The sequence below is a fragment of the Protopterus annectens genome, chromosome 3.part1 (genome assembly GCF_019279795.1).
Source record: "Protopterus annectens isolate FY-2018-M chromosome 3.part1, PAN1.0, whole genome shotgun sequence".
Classification (NCBI taxonomy): domain Eukaryota; kingdom Metazoa; phylum Chordata; order Ceratodontiformes; family Protopteridae; genus Protopterus; species Protopterus annectens.
The window spans coordinates 1,090,340,956-1,090,360,579 of record NC_056732.1 but is presented as its reverse complement, the minus strand read 5'-3'; the positions used below and the strand labels follow the sequence as shown (position 1 = coordinate 1,090,360,579).

The 19,624-nt window shown below is 45.3% G+C and overlaps 1 protein-coding gene across 1 annotated transcript in view; it reads right to left on the bottom strand.

The window, feature by feature from the left end:
- Window positions 1–19,624, bottom strand: part of RPL7 (ribosomal protein L7) — a 206,763-nt gene that overhangs the window by 35,273 nt on the left and 151,866 nt on the right. The window contains exon 6 of the mRNA XM_044067229.1: window positions 17,076–17,286. Coding sequence (XP_043923164.1) covers window positions 17,078–17,286 — 209 coding nt within the window. The 3' untranslated portion in view covers window positions 17,076–17,077. The remainder of the gene's footprint in view (window positions 1–17,075; window positions 17,287–19,624) is intronic.

Genomic DNA, 19,624 nt, shown 5'->3' with positions numbered 1-19,624 from the left:
TTCCTTGTGATCCTGCAGCATATGCCACTAGTAGTTGCTCAGTCTTCCTGAAAGCTTTGGTTCTGTTCAAGTAGAAGCGTAGCTGTCTATGCATGTCCAAAGAATGCAGAATTCTCTCCCCCTTATTCTGTGCGTTTGGATAAAAAGTAGACAGATGAACAGTTTGGTTAAGGGCCACACTGGACACTACCTTAGGCATAAATGTCTGGTTTGTCCTCAGAGAAACCCTGTCTGGATAAAGGGTTCCACAGCCACGAGTGCCTGTAGCTGAGACTAGTCTTGCAGAGGTTATTGCTAGGAGCAGAGCTGTTTTCTAAGACAAGAACTTGTATCAGATGTAGCAGCTGGCTCAAAAGGAGGCAGGTTGAGTTTTTCCAAGACATAATTGAGGTCCCATGCTGATATTGGCAATCTCCTTGGAGGCCTTAAGTTTTTGGCTCCTCTGAGGTACTGTCTTAATAAAGGAAGAGAAAAGATTGGTGGCTCTATTGTAATGAGCCAAAATGGCAGAGGCATGAATTTTAAATTGATGAAAATGATAGGCCTTTGTCCAGCATCTCAGTTAAAGTATTGCAAAATCTGAGGAATAATTGGTTACAGTTGTGTCAATTCCTTGTGCCCGATTCCAAGCACAGAATCTCTTCCATTTTAAGAATTTTTGGTACTAGGCCTTCTAGCCTCCAAAATGACATCAATCTCAGCTTTAGTGAGAGGCGCGTTTTGTATGCCTACATTATCCGCCATGCTGCCAGATTTAAGGTCTTTAGTTGGCTGTGCAGGATCTGATTGTTTTGTTGGGATAGTAGATTAGGTATATGAGGCAAGGTCCAAGCCGGGCACTGAGACAAGTTCCTTAGGATTGGAAACCAGTACTGGCGTAGCCAGTCTGGGGCAATCAATATCATCTTTGGCTTCTCTTGTCTGACCTTTAGGAGCACTTTGGGGAGGAGAGGCAGAGGAGGAAAGGCATATACTGCTAAACTTTTCCAGCTGAAAGATAGTGCGTCCAATTTCCATGCTTGTCTGTGATAAGACCCTGTGCAGAATCTTTTTATTTGATAGTTGTGTGGAGAGGCAAACAGATCTATATCCGGGCATCCCCATTTCCTTGTTATGCTGAAGACTTGTGGATCCAATTTCCACTCGTGGGGATCCATGAGGTTTCTGCTTAGTTCATCTGCCAGAGTATTTACCTTTCCTGGCAGGAATTGTGCCTGCAGAAGTCAATGCTGTGTCCCACAAAGTCATGGCTAGTCTGCAAAGGGGGTAAGAATGAGTGCCTCCCTGTTTGTTTATATACCACATGACCGTGGTGTTGTCTTGTCTATCAGTTGTTGTCCCGGATGAAGTAGGTCTTTGAAGGCCGTCAGGGCATTCTGAACAGCTAGAATCTCTTTTTGATTGATATGTAGATGCATTTGGTTTGCGGACCATGTGCCTTGAATACATCTTCCTGCCATGTGGACCCCCCAGGCATAATCTGATGCATCCGTTGTTAATGTCTGCCTGGCTGGGGGTAAGGTGAATGGCTGTCCTTTGTTCTGGTGACAAGCCTTCGCCCACCATCGAAACTCCTGTTGCAGGCAGGGAATGAGGGTAATTATTGTTTCCAGGCTGTGGCAATGTTGAGTCCAAACACTTTTTAGGTACCATTGAAGTTTCCTCATATGCAGTCTCGCATATGGAATTAGTAGAATGCAGGATGCCATGAAGCCCAAAGCCTGCAGAATTTTTCTTGCAGATAACTGGGCCTTTGTTGCCAACAGGTTGAAATAGGCAGTTGCCTTTGTCTGGCGTGAGATAAGCCATCTGGGCAGTTGTATTTAAGCTTGCACCCAGGAATATTATCTCTTGAGAGGGTACTAGTTTTGATTTCTTTTCGTTGACTGTGTACCCTAGGCCTGTTAGAATGTCCTTGTTCTCCGATTGAATGAGGCAGTCATCCAAGTAAAGATATATTTGTATTCCTCCTTGTCTGCAGAATGCAATTACTGGTGCCAGGCACTTTGTGAAGATCCTGGGCGCAGTAGATAAGCCAAAGAGCAGTGCAGAGAATTTGTAGTGCATTGAGCCAACTTTGAATCGGAGGTATCTTCTGCATGTTTGTCTGATAGGGACATGCAGGTATGCCTCTTTTAGGTCTAAGGTCATAAGCCAAGCCTTCTTGCCCAACATGGGCAGAAGCTGCTGTAGAGTCAACATTTTGAATTTTGGTATATCCAGATATGTGTTTAGGATCGATAGGTCCAGTACTGGTCCCCAGGTTTTATCCTTTCTTGGTACCAAGAAACAGTTTTGAATAAAATCCTCATCCCTGCTCTTACACTGGTACATGTTGAATGGCCCTCATGTCCATGAGGGATGAGACTTGCTTTTGTGCCTCTGCCCATTGATGTTTTGGCAGGTCTGGCCAACCGTTTGCCCTTGGCAGGGTATGGAAGTGAAACTTGTAGCCTTGTGAAACTATGTCTAGGACCCATTTGTCCTGCGTTATGTGCCAATTTTGTGAAAAAAAAGTACTAGTTTTCCCCTAAAGGTGCTGCCAGAATATAAGTGCTTGGTGCAGGCAGGGGGAAGTCATTGGGACTGTTTCCTGTATGGCTGTGATTTGTATTCTCCCCTTCTGGAGGTAGAAGCACCCCATTGTTTAGACCTGTAGGAGCCTTGGGGCTGGGATCTGCCTCTTGGGTGTCTGTATCTGCCCCTTTGTGGTCTGTCTGACACTGGAAAGGGCCAATTCTTTGTAGGCCAGTGTCTGATAAATCTTGGAGGCTGTACCTGTAAGAAATATTATGCCATTTGCATAGATTTAGCTTTGTCCTCAATTTTCTTTAACACCAAACAAGGTATCATGCTGTAATGGAGCATCTAATAATTTTGCTTTGACATAAGGCAGATTTTGTTCCTTTAACCAGGCATGCCTCCTGATGACAGAACCTGTAACAGCAGCCTTGCAGGAGGCCTCCAAAGAATCAAAACCATATTGCAAAGTATGCTTTCCAACTTGTTCAGCTGCATGCAATAAATCCTGCATTTCTTTTCTGCACATTCAGAATTTATCAACATTTTCTGTTTGGACAGTGACATAATATATTGCTGATATTTGAGCATATGAAACTGACAATTTAAAGCCTTTATAGCCAAGGTAGCAGACGTGTAAACCCCCCCCCCCCCCATCTGTCCAATGCCCTAGAATCCCTGTCAGAGGGGGTAGGGTTTTTTGCAGTGGAAGCCTTGACCCCTTTGGGGCCCTGAGAGATAGTTTCTGGGTCAGCAGCAGGGTTTTTGAAAAGGAATTTATGAGAGTCCGGAACCCTTACCTGTCTGGCTTAACAGAAGCTGGAGGTAAGGAGTCAGGGGTCAGACTGGACTCTGAAAATACATCTACAATGTCTAACACAGGTGGAATAGCTAGGGGCCTGTGTTGTGGTAGTAAAAGAAGCCTCTGAGCCTTTTCTTAGATTCTGAAAAATCTTGGCTCTCCCAGTGGAAATGCTCTCTCATGGTATGCAAAGTTTCCCCAAAAAGAGTAATCCTCAGGAGGAGAGGCTGAAGGGATAGATTCTTCAGCATCAGAATCCCCATAGGGAGGAAGAGAGTATTCCTGTTCAGAAAAGGAATCAGATTAAATGGAAACCTGATCTGAAGATTCATATTCTCTCTCTTGCCTAGGTCTTTTATCAGGAGGGGGATGGGAACCCCTGATCAAAGTAATCAAGTCTTCAGCCATTTTGAGCATCTGATTTTGGGGATGGAGGCCTGTCCATGAGGCTGTTGTACTTGTTTCTTTGTCTTTAAAGGTGCTTTAGTCTTTGCCTTTTGAAGCTGAAGTCGTTTTAATGTATAATTGAGTAGGTTTGAAAACACCCTCAGAAGCTGATGCCTGTTCAGCGGCTCCAGACCCATCTGAGGGAATAGTCTCCGAAGGTCTAATACCTTGAGCTTCCAGCGGCCTAGTCGACTTCACGTGGGAGTCGGTAGTGGCCTGCTGGTCTAAAGTAGCGGGTGTCAGGGGCTGCGAAGGCGCCTCACTGAGAACCGGCGACTGGCTTAGACGCCTAGTCGGTTTTGGACCTCTGATGCCTATCCTTTTCTTTGTGTTTCTTGTGAATTCCGGTAGTCGGATGGCTATGTGACGACATCATATAATTAAATCTTCTGCCAAAATAGTGTAAAGCAAAACCGTAGATGCTTAATAGTGCGTTGGTTAAATCTAGCACAAAACCGACAACTAGCAAAGTCGTGGTCAGGGCCTAGGCAAGGAATACAGTAAGAATGAAAGTCCTTATGAGGTATTTGTCTCCCACAAGAAATACAATTAACAACTTTTTTCTGACATCGGTCTGGAGCAAAAAAAAAAAAAGTTTCCAACAGGGTACTTGGCTTTTAATGACTACTTCGGATCTGAAAAATTCGAACACGAAAATGTCAGGAGTCGGCCGTCCGGCACTTGCGAACTGCTTATGCTTCGGGCACTACCCCTGGCACACTGACGTCAGGGAAGAGGTGACAGCAACCAACACCAGACCTAGACTTTGGAATTCAGGACGACTGAGGGTAGCCTGCCAGCAGGATAACCCAAGTGTAATGACTGCAACAGTGAAACACGAAGAACATCTGCTTTGGGCTGCTCGGCAAGAAAGACTGAAGTAATGGCGTCGGCTGCCTGTTTTTATACCCCTGACGTCAGTCCTGGAGCAACAGCAACTGACGCAGAAATACTAAGTCTCTGGTATTTGCACCGACTGAGAGCTACCTGCAGGCAGATAATCCAAGTATGATGACTGCAACAGTGAAACACGAAGAACATCTCTTTTCCTTCTGGTAGATGTTCCTGTGGCAGGGATTCTGTCAAGATTTGAAATCTACGAGACCCTCTACTAACTCAACAAAGGTCTTGTGGGTAAGGCTTGAAGTAACAGATCTAGAAAGTCTAGGCTGGGGTACGCTGAGCACAGCCTTCTGTTTAACCTTGGAAGTGATGGTGGTCAGCCTAGGCCGCAGCCTGTGCACCACTGCAGAGGGTTTCCTCCCTCCACTTTTGTAGGTCTGGTACAGATTGGGAAGCTGGCATCTTAAGCAACTCCAAACCCATCTAAACACAATCTTTTGGCTCAACTGGCATAAGACTCCAGAAGGATTTCCCCAAAGGCTCTACTACACACTCAAGGGCTGGTGGTGTCCTTCCTCCTTAAGTGAGTCTGGGTGGACTGAAACAGGTTATAAAGTTAAGGTGTCAGAAGGCCACCTTTTTTGAGAGGAAACCGCCCCAGTACGACTGGTGGAAGCCACAGCACACACTGGCCACAAACACTCCTCCTCTACAGCTTGCTTAATGATCCTTCAATTAATGTGAGCACACTTGGGACATTCAGGCGTATTCAAGGCCAAGGCAGAACGGAGTGTGGAGTCCCAGTGAGCAACTTTTCCCCACACCAAGTAAATAGAGGTCCGTATGCAACTAACAATAAGGTCAGAAAAAAAAATCACATTCTCCAACAGTGTACTTGGCTTTGGACTGATCACCTTACCCAAGATGGCTCTTCCTTGCCATCAATGCCCAGTACAGAGAAAATAATGCTGGTCAAAGACCAATATATTCTTGATGGCAGAGAGGAAGGAGTTTGCTAGGCTAAGATAAGAAAACAAATCTCTTGCATTCAAGCAGGCAGAGGGCTTCCACAAAGTGCAATTGTGTACCTACCATAAATGTAGATGTTAAGAGTGTATTCACTGTTGCAGTCATTACACTTGGGTTATCCTGTGCAGTCGGCCTGAATTCCAAAGTCCTGGTCCGGCATCGGTTGCTGTCGCCTCTTCCCTGACGTCAGTGCGCCAGGGGTATAAAAGATGCAGCAGACGCCATTTTCTTCAGTTTTTCTTGCCCAAGATGTCAGGTGCCCCCAAAAGGGTAGGCTGTAAAAATCATGATCATAAAAAAGCATGCACATAACCTTCATCGACAAGCAAATACACCACATAGGTTGTATAGAACAGATAAGCACAGATAAGTCCTAGCAAAGAAAAAATAAAGGGGGGGGGGGTGGTGGGAGGGTAACCTGGACTGCAACAGTGAATACACCAACATCCACATTTATGGTAGGTACACAACTGTACTATGTTCATAGTGTTTCACTGTTGCAGTCATTACACTTGGGTTGAATCCCAAAGCTGAAGTTGGGCGGCTGGGCCTAAATAGGGTTTGGACTGGCTATGAGACCCTGCAGAACTGCAGTGGCAAAGCCTGCTCTGGATTTAGAGTAGAGAGGTAAATGGTAGTACTTTGTAAAAGTGTGCACTGAAGTCCATGTTGCAGCCTCCAAAATATCCTTGGTTGGTACTCTCTCTGAGGAAGGCTGCTGAAGTGGCTGCTACTTTGGTAGAATGTGGCCTAATGCCCTTGGGCACTGATTTGCCATGTTGTGAATAGCAGAAACAAATGCAGTGGCCTGTCCATTTTGAAATAGTCTGCTTTGAAATGTCCTTTCCTTGGGAACCTGCAGCATATGCCACTAAGAGTTGCTCAGTCTTTCTGAAGGCTTTAGTTGAGAGCCACGCTGGACACTACCTTAGGCATAAATGTCGGGTTTGTCCTTAGAGAAACTCTGTCCTGATAGAAAATAAAAGATTCCACAGCCATTAGTGCCTGTAACTCTTGAGACTCTCCTTGCTGAAATTATTGCTAGGAGAAGAGCGGTTTTCCATGACAAGTATTTTATCTCTGCTGTATTGGCAGGCTCAAAAGGAGGCAGTGAGAGTTTTTCAAAGACAAAATTGAGGTCCCATGTAGGTATTGGAGCTCTCCTTGGAGGTCTTATATTTTTGGCCCTTCTGAGAAACTGTCTTAACAGTGGATGAGAAAAAAAATCGATGTGTCTGTATTGTAATGAGCTGAAATGGCAGAGGCATAGATCTTAATTGATGAGAAGGATAGGCCTTTGTCCAGCATCTCAGTTCGGTATTGCAAAATCTGAGGAATATTTGGTTCAAGTGAGTCAATTCCCTGTGCTTGGTTCCAAGCACAGAATCTCTTCCATTTGTCTGCATAAGATTTTCTGGTGCTGGGCCTCCTGGCCTCCAAAATAACATCCATAACTGCTTTACAGAGGTGTATTCTAAAGGATTACATTACCTGCCATGCAGCCAGATTTAGGGCTCCAAGTTGGCTGTGCAGGATCTGACTGTTCTGCTGGGTCAGCAAATGAGGTATTAGAGGCAATGTCCAGGCTGGGCCTTGAGACAAGCTCTTTAGGATTGGGTACCAGTGCTGGCATGGCCTGTCTGGGGCAATCGGTATCGTTTTTGGCTCCTCTTGTCTGACCTTTAGGAGTACCTTGGAGAGGAGAGGCAGAGAAGGGAAGGCATATACTGTAAGGGCTTTCCAGCTGAATGAAAGGGCGTCCACTTTCCATGCTTGCTTGTGATAAGTCCGAGTGCAGAATCTCTGTAGCTGGCAGTTGTGAGGAGAAGCGAATAGATCTATGTCTGGGCATCCCCATTTCCCTGTTATCATGTTGAGGATTTGTGGGTCCAGTTTCCACTCGTGAGGATCCATGAGGTTTCTGCTTAGTTCGTCTGACAAAGTATTTGCCTTTCCTGGCAGGGTGCTTGCAGATGTACTTGATAGGTCAATGCTGTGTTCCACAAAGTCATGGCTTGTCTGCAGGGGGGGGGGTAGGAATGTGTGCCCCCCCCTTGCTTGTTTATGTACCACATGACTGTAGTATTGTCTGTCTGTATCAGTAGTGGTCCTGGATGAAGTAGGTCCTTGAAGGCTGTCAGGGCATTTTGTACAGCTAGCATCTCTTTTTGATTGATATGAGGATGCATTTGGTTTGTGGGCCATGTGCCCTGAATACAATTTTCCTGCCATGTGCATAATCTGAAGCATTTGTTAGTGTTTGCCTGGCAGTGGGTAAGGTGAACAACTGTCCATTGTTGTGGTGACAGGCCTGTGCCCACCATTGAAATTCCTGTTGCAGGCAGGGAATGAGAGTAATTACTGTTTCCAGGCTGTGGCAATGTCGAGTCCAAACACTTTTTAGATACCATTGTAGTTTCCTCATATGGAATTAGTAGAATGCAGGATGCCATGTAGCCCAGAGCCTGCAGAGCTTTTCTTGCAGATAAATGGGTCTTTGTTGCCATGTCTTTGAAGTAAGAAGTCAGATGCCTTCGTTTTTCTGGCGTGAGAGAAGCCATCTGGGCAGTTGTATTTAAGCTTGCACCCAGGAATATCATCTCTTGAGAGGGTACTAGATTTCATTTCTTTTTGTTTACTGTGTACCCTGGGAAAATTAGTAATCTTACAAACGCCAGATGCTGTAGTAGAATACTTTTGTCCTTTGCTTGAATAAGGCAGTCGTCCAAGTAGGGGTATATCTGAATTCCTCTGTCTGCAAAATGCAATTACTGGTGCCAGGCATTTTGTGAAGACCCTGGGCGCAGCAGATAAGCCAAAGGGCAATGCAGAGAATTGGTAGTGCAGTGAGCCAGCTATGAATCTGAGGTATCTTCTGCAAGATGTCCGATTGGGACATGCAGGTATGCCTCTGAGGTCCAAAGTTACAAGCCAAGCCTTCTTGTACAGCAGCTGGAGAGTCAACATTTTGCATTTTGGGACATCTAGAAAAGTATTTAGAATAGACAGGTCCAGAATTGGTCTCCAGGCTTTGTTCTTTCTTGGTACTAAGAAAAGTCTTAATCCTTGTCCCTGCTCTTGTTGTGGAACTGGCTGATTGTGGAACTGGCTGAATAGCCCCCATAACCACGAGAGATTGTTTTTGTGCCTCTTGCCATTGATTGCGTGGCAGGTCTGGCATGCCTTTAGCCTTTGGAAGGGTGTGAAAGTGGAACCTGTAACCTTGAGAGAATATATTTACGACCCACTTGTCTTGGGTGATCTTGTGCCAGTTTTGTGAAAAAGTGCTAGCTTTCCCCCTAAGGGTGCTGCCAAAAAATAAGTGCTTGGCATTGGCAGAGGGAAGTCATTGGGACTGTTTTCTATAAGGCTGTGATTTGTCTTCTCCGCTTTTGGAGGTAGAAGCACCCTATTGTTTGGGCCTATATGAGCCCTGGGGCTGTTGCCTGCCTCTAGGGCGTCTGAATCTGCCTCTCTGTGGTCTGTCTGACACTGGAATTCTTAGAGGGCCAGTGCCTGCTAAATCTGGCTGGCTGTACCTTAAGAAATCCTTTATTGTCTGCATAGATTTTGCCTTATCCTCCATTTTCTTTAACACTTCCTCTGCCTTAACACCAAACAAAGTATCATGCTGTAATGGAGCATCCAATAATTTTGCTTTAACATGATCAGGCAGATTCTGTTCCTTTAACCAAGCATGCCTTCTAACAGAACCTGTAACAGCGGCACTGCACAAGGCCTCCAGTGAGTCACAGCCACAAACTTTGTTCTCAGAACATTCAGAATTTGTCAACATGTTTTGTTTTAACTAGGATATCAAGTATTGCTGATATTTGAGCATATGAAACTGATAATTTAAACACCTTACAGCCAAGGCAGCAGAAGTGTAAACTTTTTTCCCTCATCTGTCCAAAGCCCTAGAATCTCTGTCGGAGGGGACTGGGTTTTTGGCAGAAGCAGCCTTGACCCCTTTGGGACCCTTTGAGAGAGAGAGTTTCTGGGTCAGGTCAGCAGCAGGGTTTTTGTACAGAAATGTATGGGAGTCTGGGACCCTGTAGTATCTGTCCGGCTTAACAGGGGCAGGTGGTAAAGAGTCTTGAGACAGGCCGGACTCTGAAAATAAATCTACTATGTCTAGAAAAGGGGGAATTGCAAGAGGTCTGTGCTGAGGAAGTAAAAGAAAGTCTCCAAGTCTTTTCTTAGAATCGGAATAATCCTGGCTCTCCCAATGGAAATGCTCCCTCATGGTATGCAGGGTTTCCCCAAAAGAATAGTCCTCAGGAGGAGAAGCTGAAGGAATAGAATCTTCAGCATCAGAATCATCATAGGGAAGAACATAGTATTCCTGATCAGAAGAGGAATCAGAGGAAATGGAAACCTGATCAGAGGAATCATAGTCAGTGTCTTGCCTAGACCTCTTATCAGGAGGGGGATGGGAACCCCTGATCAAAGTAATTAGGTCTTCGGCCATTTAAGCATCTGTTTCTTAGGCATAGAAGCCTGTCCTGGAGAATGCTGTGCTGGTTTCCTTGTCTTTAAAAAAAAGTACAGTTGTGTACACTTACCATAAATGTAGATGTTAAGAGTGTCTTCACTGTTGCAGTCATGACTGTAGGGTTCTCCACTGCCAGCAGGCAGTCCTCGGGTCGGCCAGAATCCCAAAGTCTGGGTCCGGCATTGGCTGTTCAGTCATGCTCCCTGACGTCAGAGCGCCAGGAGTACACAAAGTTGACAGCAGACACCATGTTCTCCAGTTTTTCTTGCCCCAGATGTCAGGTACTCCAAAATGAGTAAGATCCCATACCCTTTGCAAATACACCTCAAAAGGGTGAAGAAGGGAACTACACAAAAGAAAAAAATGAGAGGGGACAGGAGGGAGGGAAACCCAGACTGCAACAGTGAAGACACACATCTACATTTATGGTAAGTGTACACAACTGTACTATGTTCATCGTGTTTCACTGTTGCAGTCATGACTGTAGGGTTGAATCCCAAAGCAGAATAAAAGGGAGGTGGTCGTAAAGAAGAGGGGCGGCTAAAAGGCCCTGCAAGACAGCAGAAGCAAAGCCTGCCCTAGACTTAGAGAGGCAGACTGTAGTGCTTGGAAAAACTATGCACTGAACTCCAAGTTGCAGCTTCCAAATGTCCTTCGTAGGAACTCCCCTGAGGAAGGCAGCTGAAGTGGCAGCAGCTCTGGTAGAGTGAGTCCTTATACTCCCTGGGATTTGCTTTCCATGGTGTGAACAAAAAAATCTGATTCCATGAGCAATCCATTTAGAAATGGTCTGTTTTGAAATGGCTTTACCTTGGGAACTTGAAGCATAAGAAACAAACAACTGCTCTGATTTCCTGAATTCCTTGGTTCTGTCCAGGTAAAAACGTAGTTGTCTGTGTACATCCAAGGAATGCAAGATCCTTTCCCCCTTATTTTGAGGGCTGGGGAAAAAGTTGGCAAGTGAATAGTTTGATTTAAAGCCACTTTGGAAACCACCTTAGGCATGAAAGTAGGATTAGTCCTTAAAGACACCCTGTCTTGATGAAAAATAATATAAGGTTCCATAGCCATGAGAGCTTGCAACTCCGAAGCTCTCCTGGCAGAGGTCAGAGCTAACAGAATGGCTGTCTTCCAAGATAAAAACCTGATGTCAGAAGTGGCAGCAGGCAGGAAGTAAGGTGAGTTTTTCCAAAACATAGTTGAGAGCCCAAGCAGGAATGGGAGGAGATCTAGGGGGCCTTAAGTTTTTAGTACCTCTGAGAAACTGCCTCATGAGATAAGAAAAGATAGGAGGGTCTGTATTATAATGAGCAGAAATAGCAGAAGCATGGATCTTTATGGAAGAGAAAGAGAGACCCTTATGTAAGAGGTCTGTCAGAAAAAGTAAAATCAGAGGAATGTTAGGAATAAGAGGATCTGAATCCTGTGCCTGCATCCAGGAGCAAAATCTTTTCCATTTTCCTGCATAAGATTTTCTAGTGCTAGGACGTCTGGCTTCTAAAATGACATCCATAACCTGCTTGGGTAGGAGAGAATGAATCAAAGACCCTGAATTAACCAGGCCACCAGGCTGAGAGTTTTGACATGGGAGTGCAGAACTTGACCCTGGTGCTGGGACAGAAGATTTGGAGTCTGTGGTAATACCAAAGGGGGCTCCAGACAAAGGTTTTTCAGAGTTGGGTACCAAAATTGTCGAGGCCAATTTGGGGCCAGCAAAATTATCATCTTGGGCTTGTCCTGTTTGATCTTTAATAACACCCGTGGAAGAAGAGGTAGAGGCGGAAGGCATACCCACAGAGGTTTCTCCAACTGAATGATAGAGCATCCACTTTCCAAGCTAGTTCGTGAAAAGTCCTGGTGCAAAAAATCTGTAGTTGATGATTGAGGTGGGATGCAAAGAGGTCTATGTGAGGACATCCCCAGACTGCTGTAATCATCCTGAATATTTCGGTGTCCAGCATCCATTCGTATGGATCAGCCAGGTTTCTGCTCAGACTGTCTGCTAGGAAGTTTTGCTTCCCTGGTAGAAACTGAGCTTGAAGGTCCAGTTTGCAAGCTAGAGCTGTGTTCCATAGATTCATGACTAGTCTGCAAGCTAGAGCTGTGTTACATAGGATTTATTACTAGTCTGCAAAGGGGGTAGGAATGAGATCCCCCTTGCTTGTTTATGTACCACATAACTACGGTGTTGTCTGTCCGTATCAGTAGCTGTCCTGGTTGTATAAGATTCCTGAAAGCAGATACAGCGTTCTGAACGGCTAACATTTCCTTTAAATTGATATGCAGGAGCTTCTGATCCTTTTTCCAAAGGCCCTGCAGACAACTGCCCTGAAAATGGGCTCCCCATGCATAATCTGAAGCGTCCGTGGTTAGTATCCGAGTGGCTGGAGGCAGACTGAAGGATTTTCCTATGTTTAGAGTACATGCCTTGGACCACCAAAGGAATTCCTTTTGGAGACAAGGCAGGACAGTTATCTGTATGTCTAAACTGTGGCAATGCTGAGACCATACACTTTTTAGGTACCACTGGATTTTCCTCATGTGTAGTCTTGCATATGGTACGAGAAGGATGCAGGAGGCCATGTAACCCAAAACCTGCAGGAATTTCCTTGCAGAAAGCAGAGTTAAAGTTGCCAAGGTTTTGAAAGTTGAAGCCAGCTGTAATTGTTTTTCGGATGTCAGAAATGCCATCTGGGCTGTGGTGTTTAGAAGAGCACCCAGAAAAGTCATCTGTTGAGAGGGTGTCAAATTTGACTATGTTTACAGAGAATCCCAGGAACTTGAGAAGGTTCTGAACAAATTCTAGATGCTGGAGTAAGACATCCTTGCTGTCTCTGCCTGAATTAGGCAGTTGTCCAGATAAGGGTAAATTTGAATTCCCTAGAGTCTGCAATAAGCTACTACTGGAGCCAGGCATTTGGTGAAGACCCTGGGCGCAGTAGACAATCCAAAGGGCAGCGCAGAGAATTGATAGTGCCTCGATCCGGCCCTGAACCGGAGGTATTTTCTGCATTCCTGCCTGATGGGAATGTGTAAATATGCCTCCTTTAAATCCAAAGTTACCATCCATGCATTTTTGGTCAGCGTTGGAAGTAGCTGCTGTACAGTAAGCATCTTGAATTTTGGTATCTCGAGAAAAGTGTTCAAGACTGACAGATCCAGAATGGGTCTCCATGAATTTTGCTTTCTGGGGACTAGAAAGAGCCTCGAGTAAAAACCTTGTCCCATCTCTGAAAGTGGAACCAGTTCTATGGCTTTCATAGCCAAGAGTCTCCACCTGGTTTAAGGCCTCTAACCATTGATGTTTTGGAAGATCCGGCCATCCGCTTGGTCTTGGTAGGGTATGAAAATGGAATTTGTAACCTCTTGAAACCACATCCAGAACCCACTTGTCAGGCGAAAAAGGGAAAGTTTTCCTCTGAGTGGGGCTTCCACGCAAGAAGTTCCTGCAGCCCAACAGAGGGAGTCATTGAGCCTGTTTTCCATAAGCTTGCGACCTGTCCCCTCCTCCCCTAGGGGTGAAAGCAGTCCACTGTCTTGGGTCTATAAGAGGCTTGCGTTTGAGGCCTTCCTCGGGAGCGTCTGTATCTACCGCTCTGAGGCCTGTCTGAATTGGGAAAGGACCAATTTTTTGTAGGCCAATTCCTACTAAATCTGGGTGGCTGTACTTGTAAGAAATCTTTAACCATTTGCATGGATTTTGCCTTGTCCTCCATCTTCTTTATCACCTCTTGAGCATAATGTTTTGTTTGGACTTGAGGCTGAACAGGAGCATCCAATAACTTAGCTTTTACTTGATCTGGCAAGTTTTGTTCCTTTAACCAAGCATGACTTCTAATGACTGTACCAGAGGCAGCAGCCCTACAAGAAGCCTCCAAGGCATCAAATCCACAATGTAAACCATGCTTCCCAACTTGTTCAGTGGCATGCATTAAGTCATGTAATTCCTTACCATCTCTGCACAGGCAGAAATGGAAGTTAGCTTGTGTTTCAAAACAGAGAGAAGAAATTGATGGTATTTCAGCATATGAAATTGGCAGTTTAAAGCCCTAATAGATAAAGTAGCGGAAGTGTACACTTTGTTGCCCCATCTTTCTAAAGATCTGGAATCCTCAGTGGGAATGGGGTTTTTAGCAGTAGCGGCCTTAACCCCCTTAGGACCCTGAGAAATTGTTTCAGGATCAGCAGTAGGATTCTTGTATAAAAACTGGTGGGAATCAGGAACCCTATAATATCTGTCTGGCTTAACAGGAGCTGGAGGAAGAGAGTTCGGAGTTAAGTTAGCCTCCGAAAAAGCATCATCCACAATATCCAAAATAGGAGGAATAGCCAGAGGTCTATGTTGGGGAAGAAGAAAATCCCCAAGTCTTTTCTTAGATTCTGAGTACTCCTGTCCTTCCCAGTGAAAATGTTCCCTCATTTCATGTAAAGTTTCCCCAAAAGAGAAATCCTCAGGGGGAGAAGCTGAAGGAATGGATTCCTCAGCATCAGAACCCTCATAAGGAGGGAAAGAATATTCCTGGTCAGAAGAAGAAACTGAAGAAACAGAAGCCTGATCAGAGGAGTCATAATACACTTCCTGCCTTGGCCTTTTATCAGGAGGGGGATGTGAACCCCTAATCATAGTAAGTCCTCTGCCATCTTAAGTAAATGTTTCTGAGACTTGGGTGCCAGATTATTAGAAGCTGAGTAGGCCTGAAAACCCCTTCGGAAGCCGGTACCTGCACAGCGGCTCTGGACCCATCCGAAGGAGCATTGTCCGAAGGTCCAGCAACAGAAATATTCAAAGGCCTAGTTGGCTCCTCGTGGGAGTCCGTTTCGGCCATCTGTTTCGAAATGGCCGATGACAGGGGCTGCAAAAGCACCTCACTGACTACGGCCGAACCTGAAGCTGGCTTTGCTTGTACAATATCGCCCGATTTGGACCTCAGAGGCTTGTCTTTATTATTGCGTCGTTTGTGAACTCCGGTAGCCGGAACCGAATCAGACGGAATTTTGTACTTAAAGCGCCTACTGAAGTAATGAAATGCAAAATCGTACCTTCGTTTAATCGTACGTTGATTGAATCTAGCACAAAACCGACAACTAGCTACGTCGTGGTCAGGGCCTAAGCAAGGAATACAGTAAGAATGAAAATCCTTATGAGGTATTTGCTTCCCACAAGAAATACAATTATTAACTTTTTCTGACATCGGACTGGAGCAAGAAAAAAGTTTCCCCAACGGGGTACTTAACTGAGTAGGTGAAGAAAGTCTTCGGACTGAAGTACGATTAACAAAAATTGTCAGGAGTCAGCCGACCGGCAAATGCGAACTGCTATCACCGCACGGCAAGAAAGACTGGAGAACATGGCGTCGGCTGTCAGCTTTGTTCTCCTGGCGCTCTGACGTCAGGGAGCAGGACTGAACAGCCGACGCCGGACCCAGACTTTGGGATTCTGGCCGACCGAGGACTGCCTGCCAGCAGGGTAGAACCCTATAGTCATGACTGCAACAGTGAAACACGATGAACATCTGTTTTAGACAGTCTTGGATGCTGAAGTAGGCTTTATATAAAGTTGCGTAGGTCTTAAGACACCCTCAGAAGCCGATGCCTGCTCAGCGGCTCCGGACCCATCTGAGGGATTAATTTCCGAAGGGCCAATACCTTGAATATCCAGAGGCCTAGCTGTCTCCACATGGGAGTCGGAGGCAGCCTGTGGCTCTGAGGTAGCGGGAGTCAGGGGCTGCAAAAGCACCTCAACTGAGCACCGGTGAGCCGGCGACTGGCCTAGAAGAGGCTTAGTCTGTTTTGGACCTCGGATGCTTGTCCTTGTCTATCTTTGCGTTTTTTATGAATTCAGGTAGTTTGTTGTTCCGACGGCAAAATATAATTAAACCTTCTGCCAAAATAATGAAAAGCAAAATCGTACCGACGCTTAATAGTGCGTTGGTTAAATCTAGCACAAAACCGACAACTAGCAACGTTATGGTCAGGGCCTAGGCAAGGAATACAGTAAGAGTGGAAATCCTTATGAGGTATTTGCTTCCCACAAGAAATACAATTAACTTTTTCTGACATCGGTCTGGAGCAAGAAAACAGTTTCCAACGGGGTACTTAGCTTTATTGAAGACCTCTGATCTGAAATTCAATTTCAAAAATCTCAGGAGTCTGCCAACCGGCACTTACGAACTGCTTTCGCTTCGGGCACCGCGCGGCAAGAAAGACTGAAGAAAATGGCGTCGGCTGCACCTTATACCCCTGGTGCACTGAAGTCAGGAAAGAGGCGACAGCAACCGACACCGGACCAGGACTTTGGAATTCAGGCCGAATGCAGGTAGCCTGCCAGCAGGATAACCCAAGTGTAATGACCAACAGTGAAACATGATGAACATCAGGAAATTCCAAGTAGTAGTTAATGAACATGATGAACATACACCTGCCACGACATTTCACAATGTGCCCCTCAGCACGTATCTAAAAATATGTGCATGGAGATGCACGAGTGATGCTGACATTTTCACTGTAGAACATTATAAAACAGCTGCTGAACAGAAGTACAAGTGTGCTATAGCTATGAATGAGCAACAGGTACTTCAGTGTGTTCCTCTCCCAAGTAGTACTAAATGTCAGATTTGGTACCGACTTTGTTATTGCATTGCTACTGTAACAGAATGAAACCTTTTGCCAAGTTTATAAACATAACACCTTTGCAAATGTTAATCAGAAAATGAATTCAAACTGTACAAGCAGGAAAAAAGGTATATGAGCACACATAGCTAGGTGTACAAAATGTACTACAGCAAGCAGCCAAGAGGTACTTTCCTGAACAAATGAAATTCAGAACTGTACAAAGGAGTATACCAGTAGAAATCCTGCAGAGTGCCTTTTATAAGGCAGAAGTGTGCAGAGCAAATTAAAAAAGTAAAAAACCAGCACCAAAATATTTATAAAACTAACCATCAGTTCATTCTCCTGATGAGTCTGTTTATCAGATCTTCTCTGTTGCCAGCATCACCACCTTCTACAAAATGTGTTGTCTTCTTTCTCATTCCACCTCGGGGAGAAGACAGCTTGAAGGGCCAAATGAAGTTGTTTGCAGGCTTGAAGTTCTTGCCAACAGTATAGATCTCATGGATTAGATCCTCCATACAGATTATGCCAAACTTTCCTATGAAATTAACAAGACACCATTCACCTACATATACAAACTATATGGTAAACATCAAGTTCCTTTCAAAAAGGCAAAGGTTAGACATGCTAAAGCAGTACTTCACAATTTATGTATTTTAGACCCAGACAATAGTCTCCACAGAAGTTTCTCTTGAACTACATTGAACAAATGTCCAAGTTATGGACTTGCCATATTAAACCTATCCTTTGTTAACTTATAGGACTCAATGTACCACACATGCTCAGACTAGCTAACAACTTTGCCAAGCCACATTTTGTACCTCCACCTATGCAGAACACCACATCAACTTTTTCCAGTTTCCTCCTGCCACGAAACCTGGTTGTTTAACTATTCCAAGCCATTACTGAGGTCTCTGCAAAAAGTACAGTTGTATACACTTACCATAATGTTAGAGTGTATTCACTGTTGCAGTCATCACATTTGGGTCATCTGCCTGCAGGTAGCCCTCAGCCGGCCTGAATACCAGAGTCTTCGGATTTCTACATCGGATGCGGTCACTTCTTCCTTGACGTCAGGTCGTTAGTGGTATAAAACATGCAGCCAACGCAATTACATCAGTTCCTTGCCCCAGATGTCAGGTGCCCCCACAATAGGGAGCAATTATATGGTATGGTACACCCCCAGCAAAAAGCAAATACACATGATATAATATATGCCAAACATGAAGGAAAGATAGAGCCAAGAGAAGTCAGGGGGCTGGAGGGAGGGTAACCAGGACTGCAACAGTGAATACACACAAACATCTACATTTATGGTAGATGCACATAACTGTACTATGTTCTTCGTGTTTCACTGTTGCAGTCATCACATTTGGGTTGATTCCCAAAGCTAAGGAAGGGAGGAGGAAGTTAAAGAGCATTAGGGCCAGCTATTAATCCCTGCAAGACTGCAGTGGCAAATCCAGCTCTGGATTTAGAAAAGATAGGCAAGTGGTAATGCTTGGTGAAGGTATGTACAGAGTTCCAGGTAGCAGCTTCTAGGATGCCCCTGGTAGGGACCCCTCTCAGAAATGCCGCAGAGGTAGATGCAGCCCTGGTGGAATGTGGTCTTATCCCCTGTGGGGTAGGTTTTCCATGGTGCTTGTAGCAGAAATGAATGCAATGGGCTATCCATCTGGAAATGGTTTGCTTTGAAATAGCCTTCCCCCTGTCCCTGCAGCAAAGCTAACTAGCAGCTGTTCAGATTTTTGCCAGATAAGCCCAAGTAGTCTGTGCACATCCAAGTAGTCTGTTCATGTCCAGAGTGTGCAGTATTTGTTCCCCTTTGTTTTGTGGATTAGGGAAAAAAAGTAAGCAAATAAATGGACTGATTTAGGGTCACAGAAGACACCACCTTGGGCATAAAGGAATAATTACTCCCGAGGGAAACCCTGTCCGCATGGAAGATGAAGAGTTCCACTGCCATGAGGGCCTGTAATTCAGACACTCTTCTAGCTGAAGCAATGGCTTGAAGGAAGGCTGTTTTCCAAGAAAGGAATTTCAGCTCTGCTGTAGCAGCTGGTTCAATGGGGGTGGGGGTGGGGGTGGGGTGAGCTTTTCCAATACAAAGTTAAGGTCCTAGGCTGGACCGGGAGCTCTCCGGGGGGAGTCCTTAAATTTTTGGCCCCTCTAAGGAATTGCTTTAGCAAGGGGCGAGAGAAGAGGGGTGGCTTAGCATTATAATGTGCTGAAATGGCAGAGGCATGAATTTTAAATTGACGAGAAGGATAGGCCCTTGTGGAGCATTTCTGTTAAGTACTGTAGAATATGAGGTAAGCTGGGCACCGCTGTTTCCATCCCCTGAGCTAGGCTCCAGGAACAGTATATTTTGCACTTTTCAGCATAGGATTTTCTAGTACTAGGCCTCCTTAATGACATCCAGTACCCGTTTAAGGGATGCTAGGGGACAGCTCAAGGAATTAGTCAGGCTGCAAGGTTCGGGGTTTGAACTGAGTGCAGAATCTGGCCCACCTGCTGGATCAGCAGGGAAGGGGTCTGAGGCAGGCGCCATGGTTGTAGCCATGTCATACTGTGCAAGAGGGTGTTTCAGTGCTAGCGTGGCCAGTCTGGTGCAATCAGTACTGTCCTTGGCTTGTCCTGTTTGATCTTTAGTAGAACCTTTGAGAAGAGAGGCAGAGGGGGAAAGGCATAAAATGGCTCTCCCAGGTGAAGGACCAAGCATCCACTTTCCAAGCTTGGCTGTGGGGAGTTCGTGTGCAGAATTTGTGCAACTGGTAGTTTTGAGGGGAGGCAAACCGGTCCATCTCTGGAGACCCCCTATTGGTTTAAGGGGCTGAATATTTTGGGTTCTAGTTTCCATTCGTGTGGGTCCATGA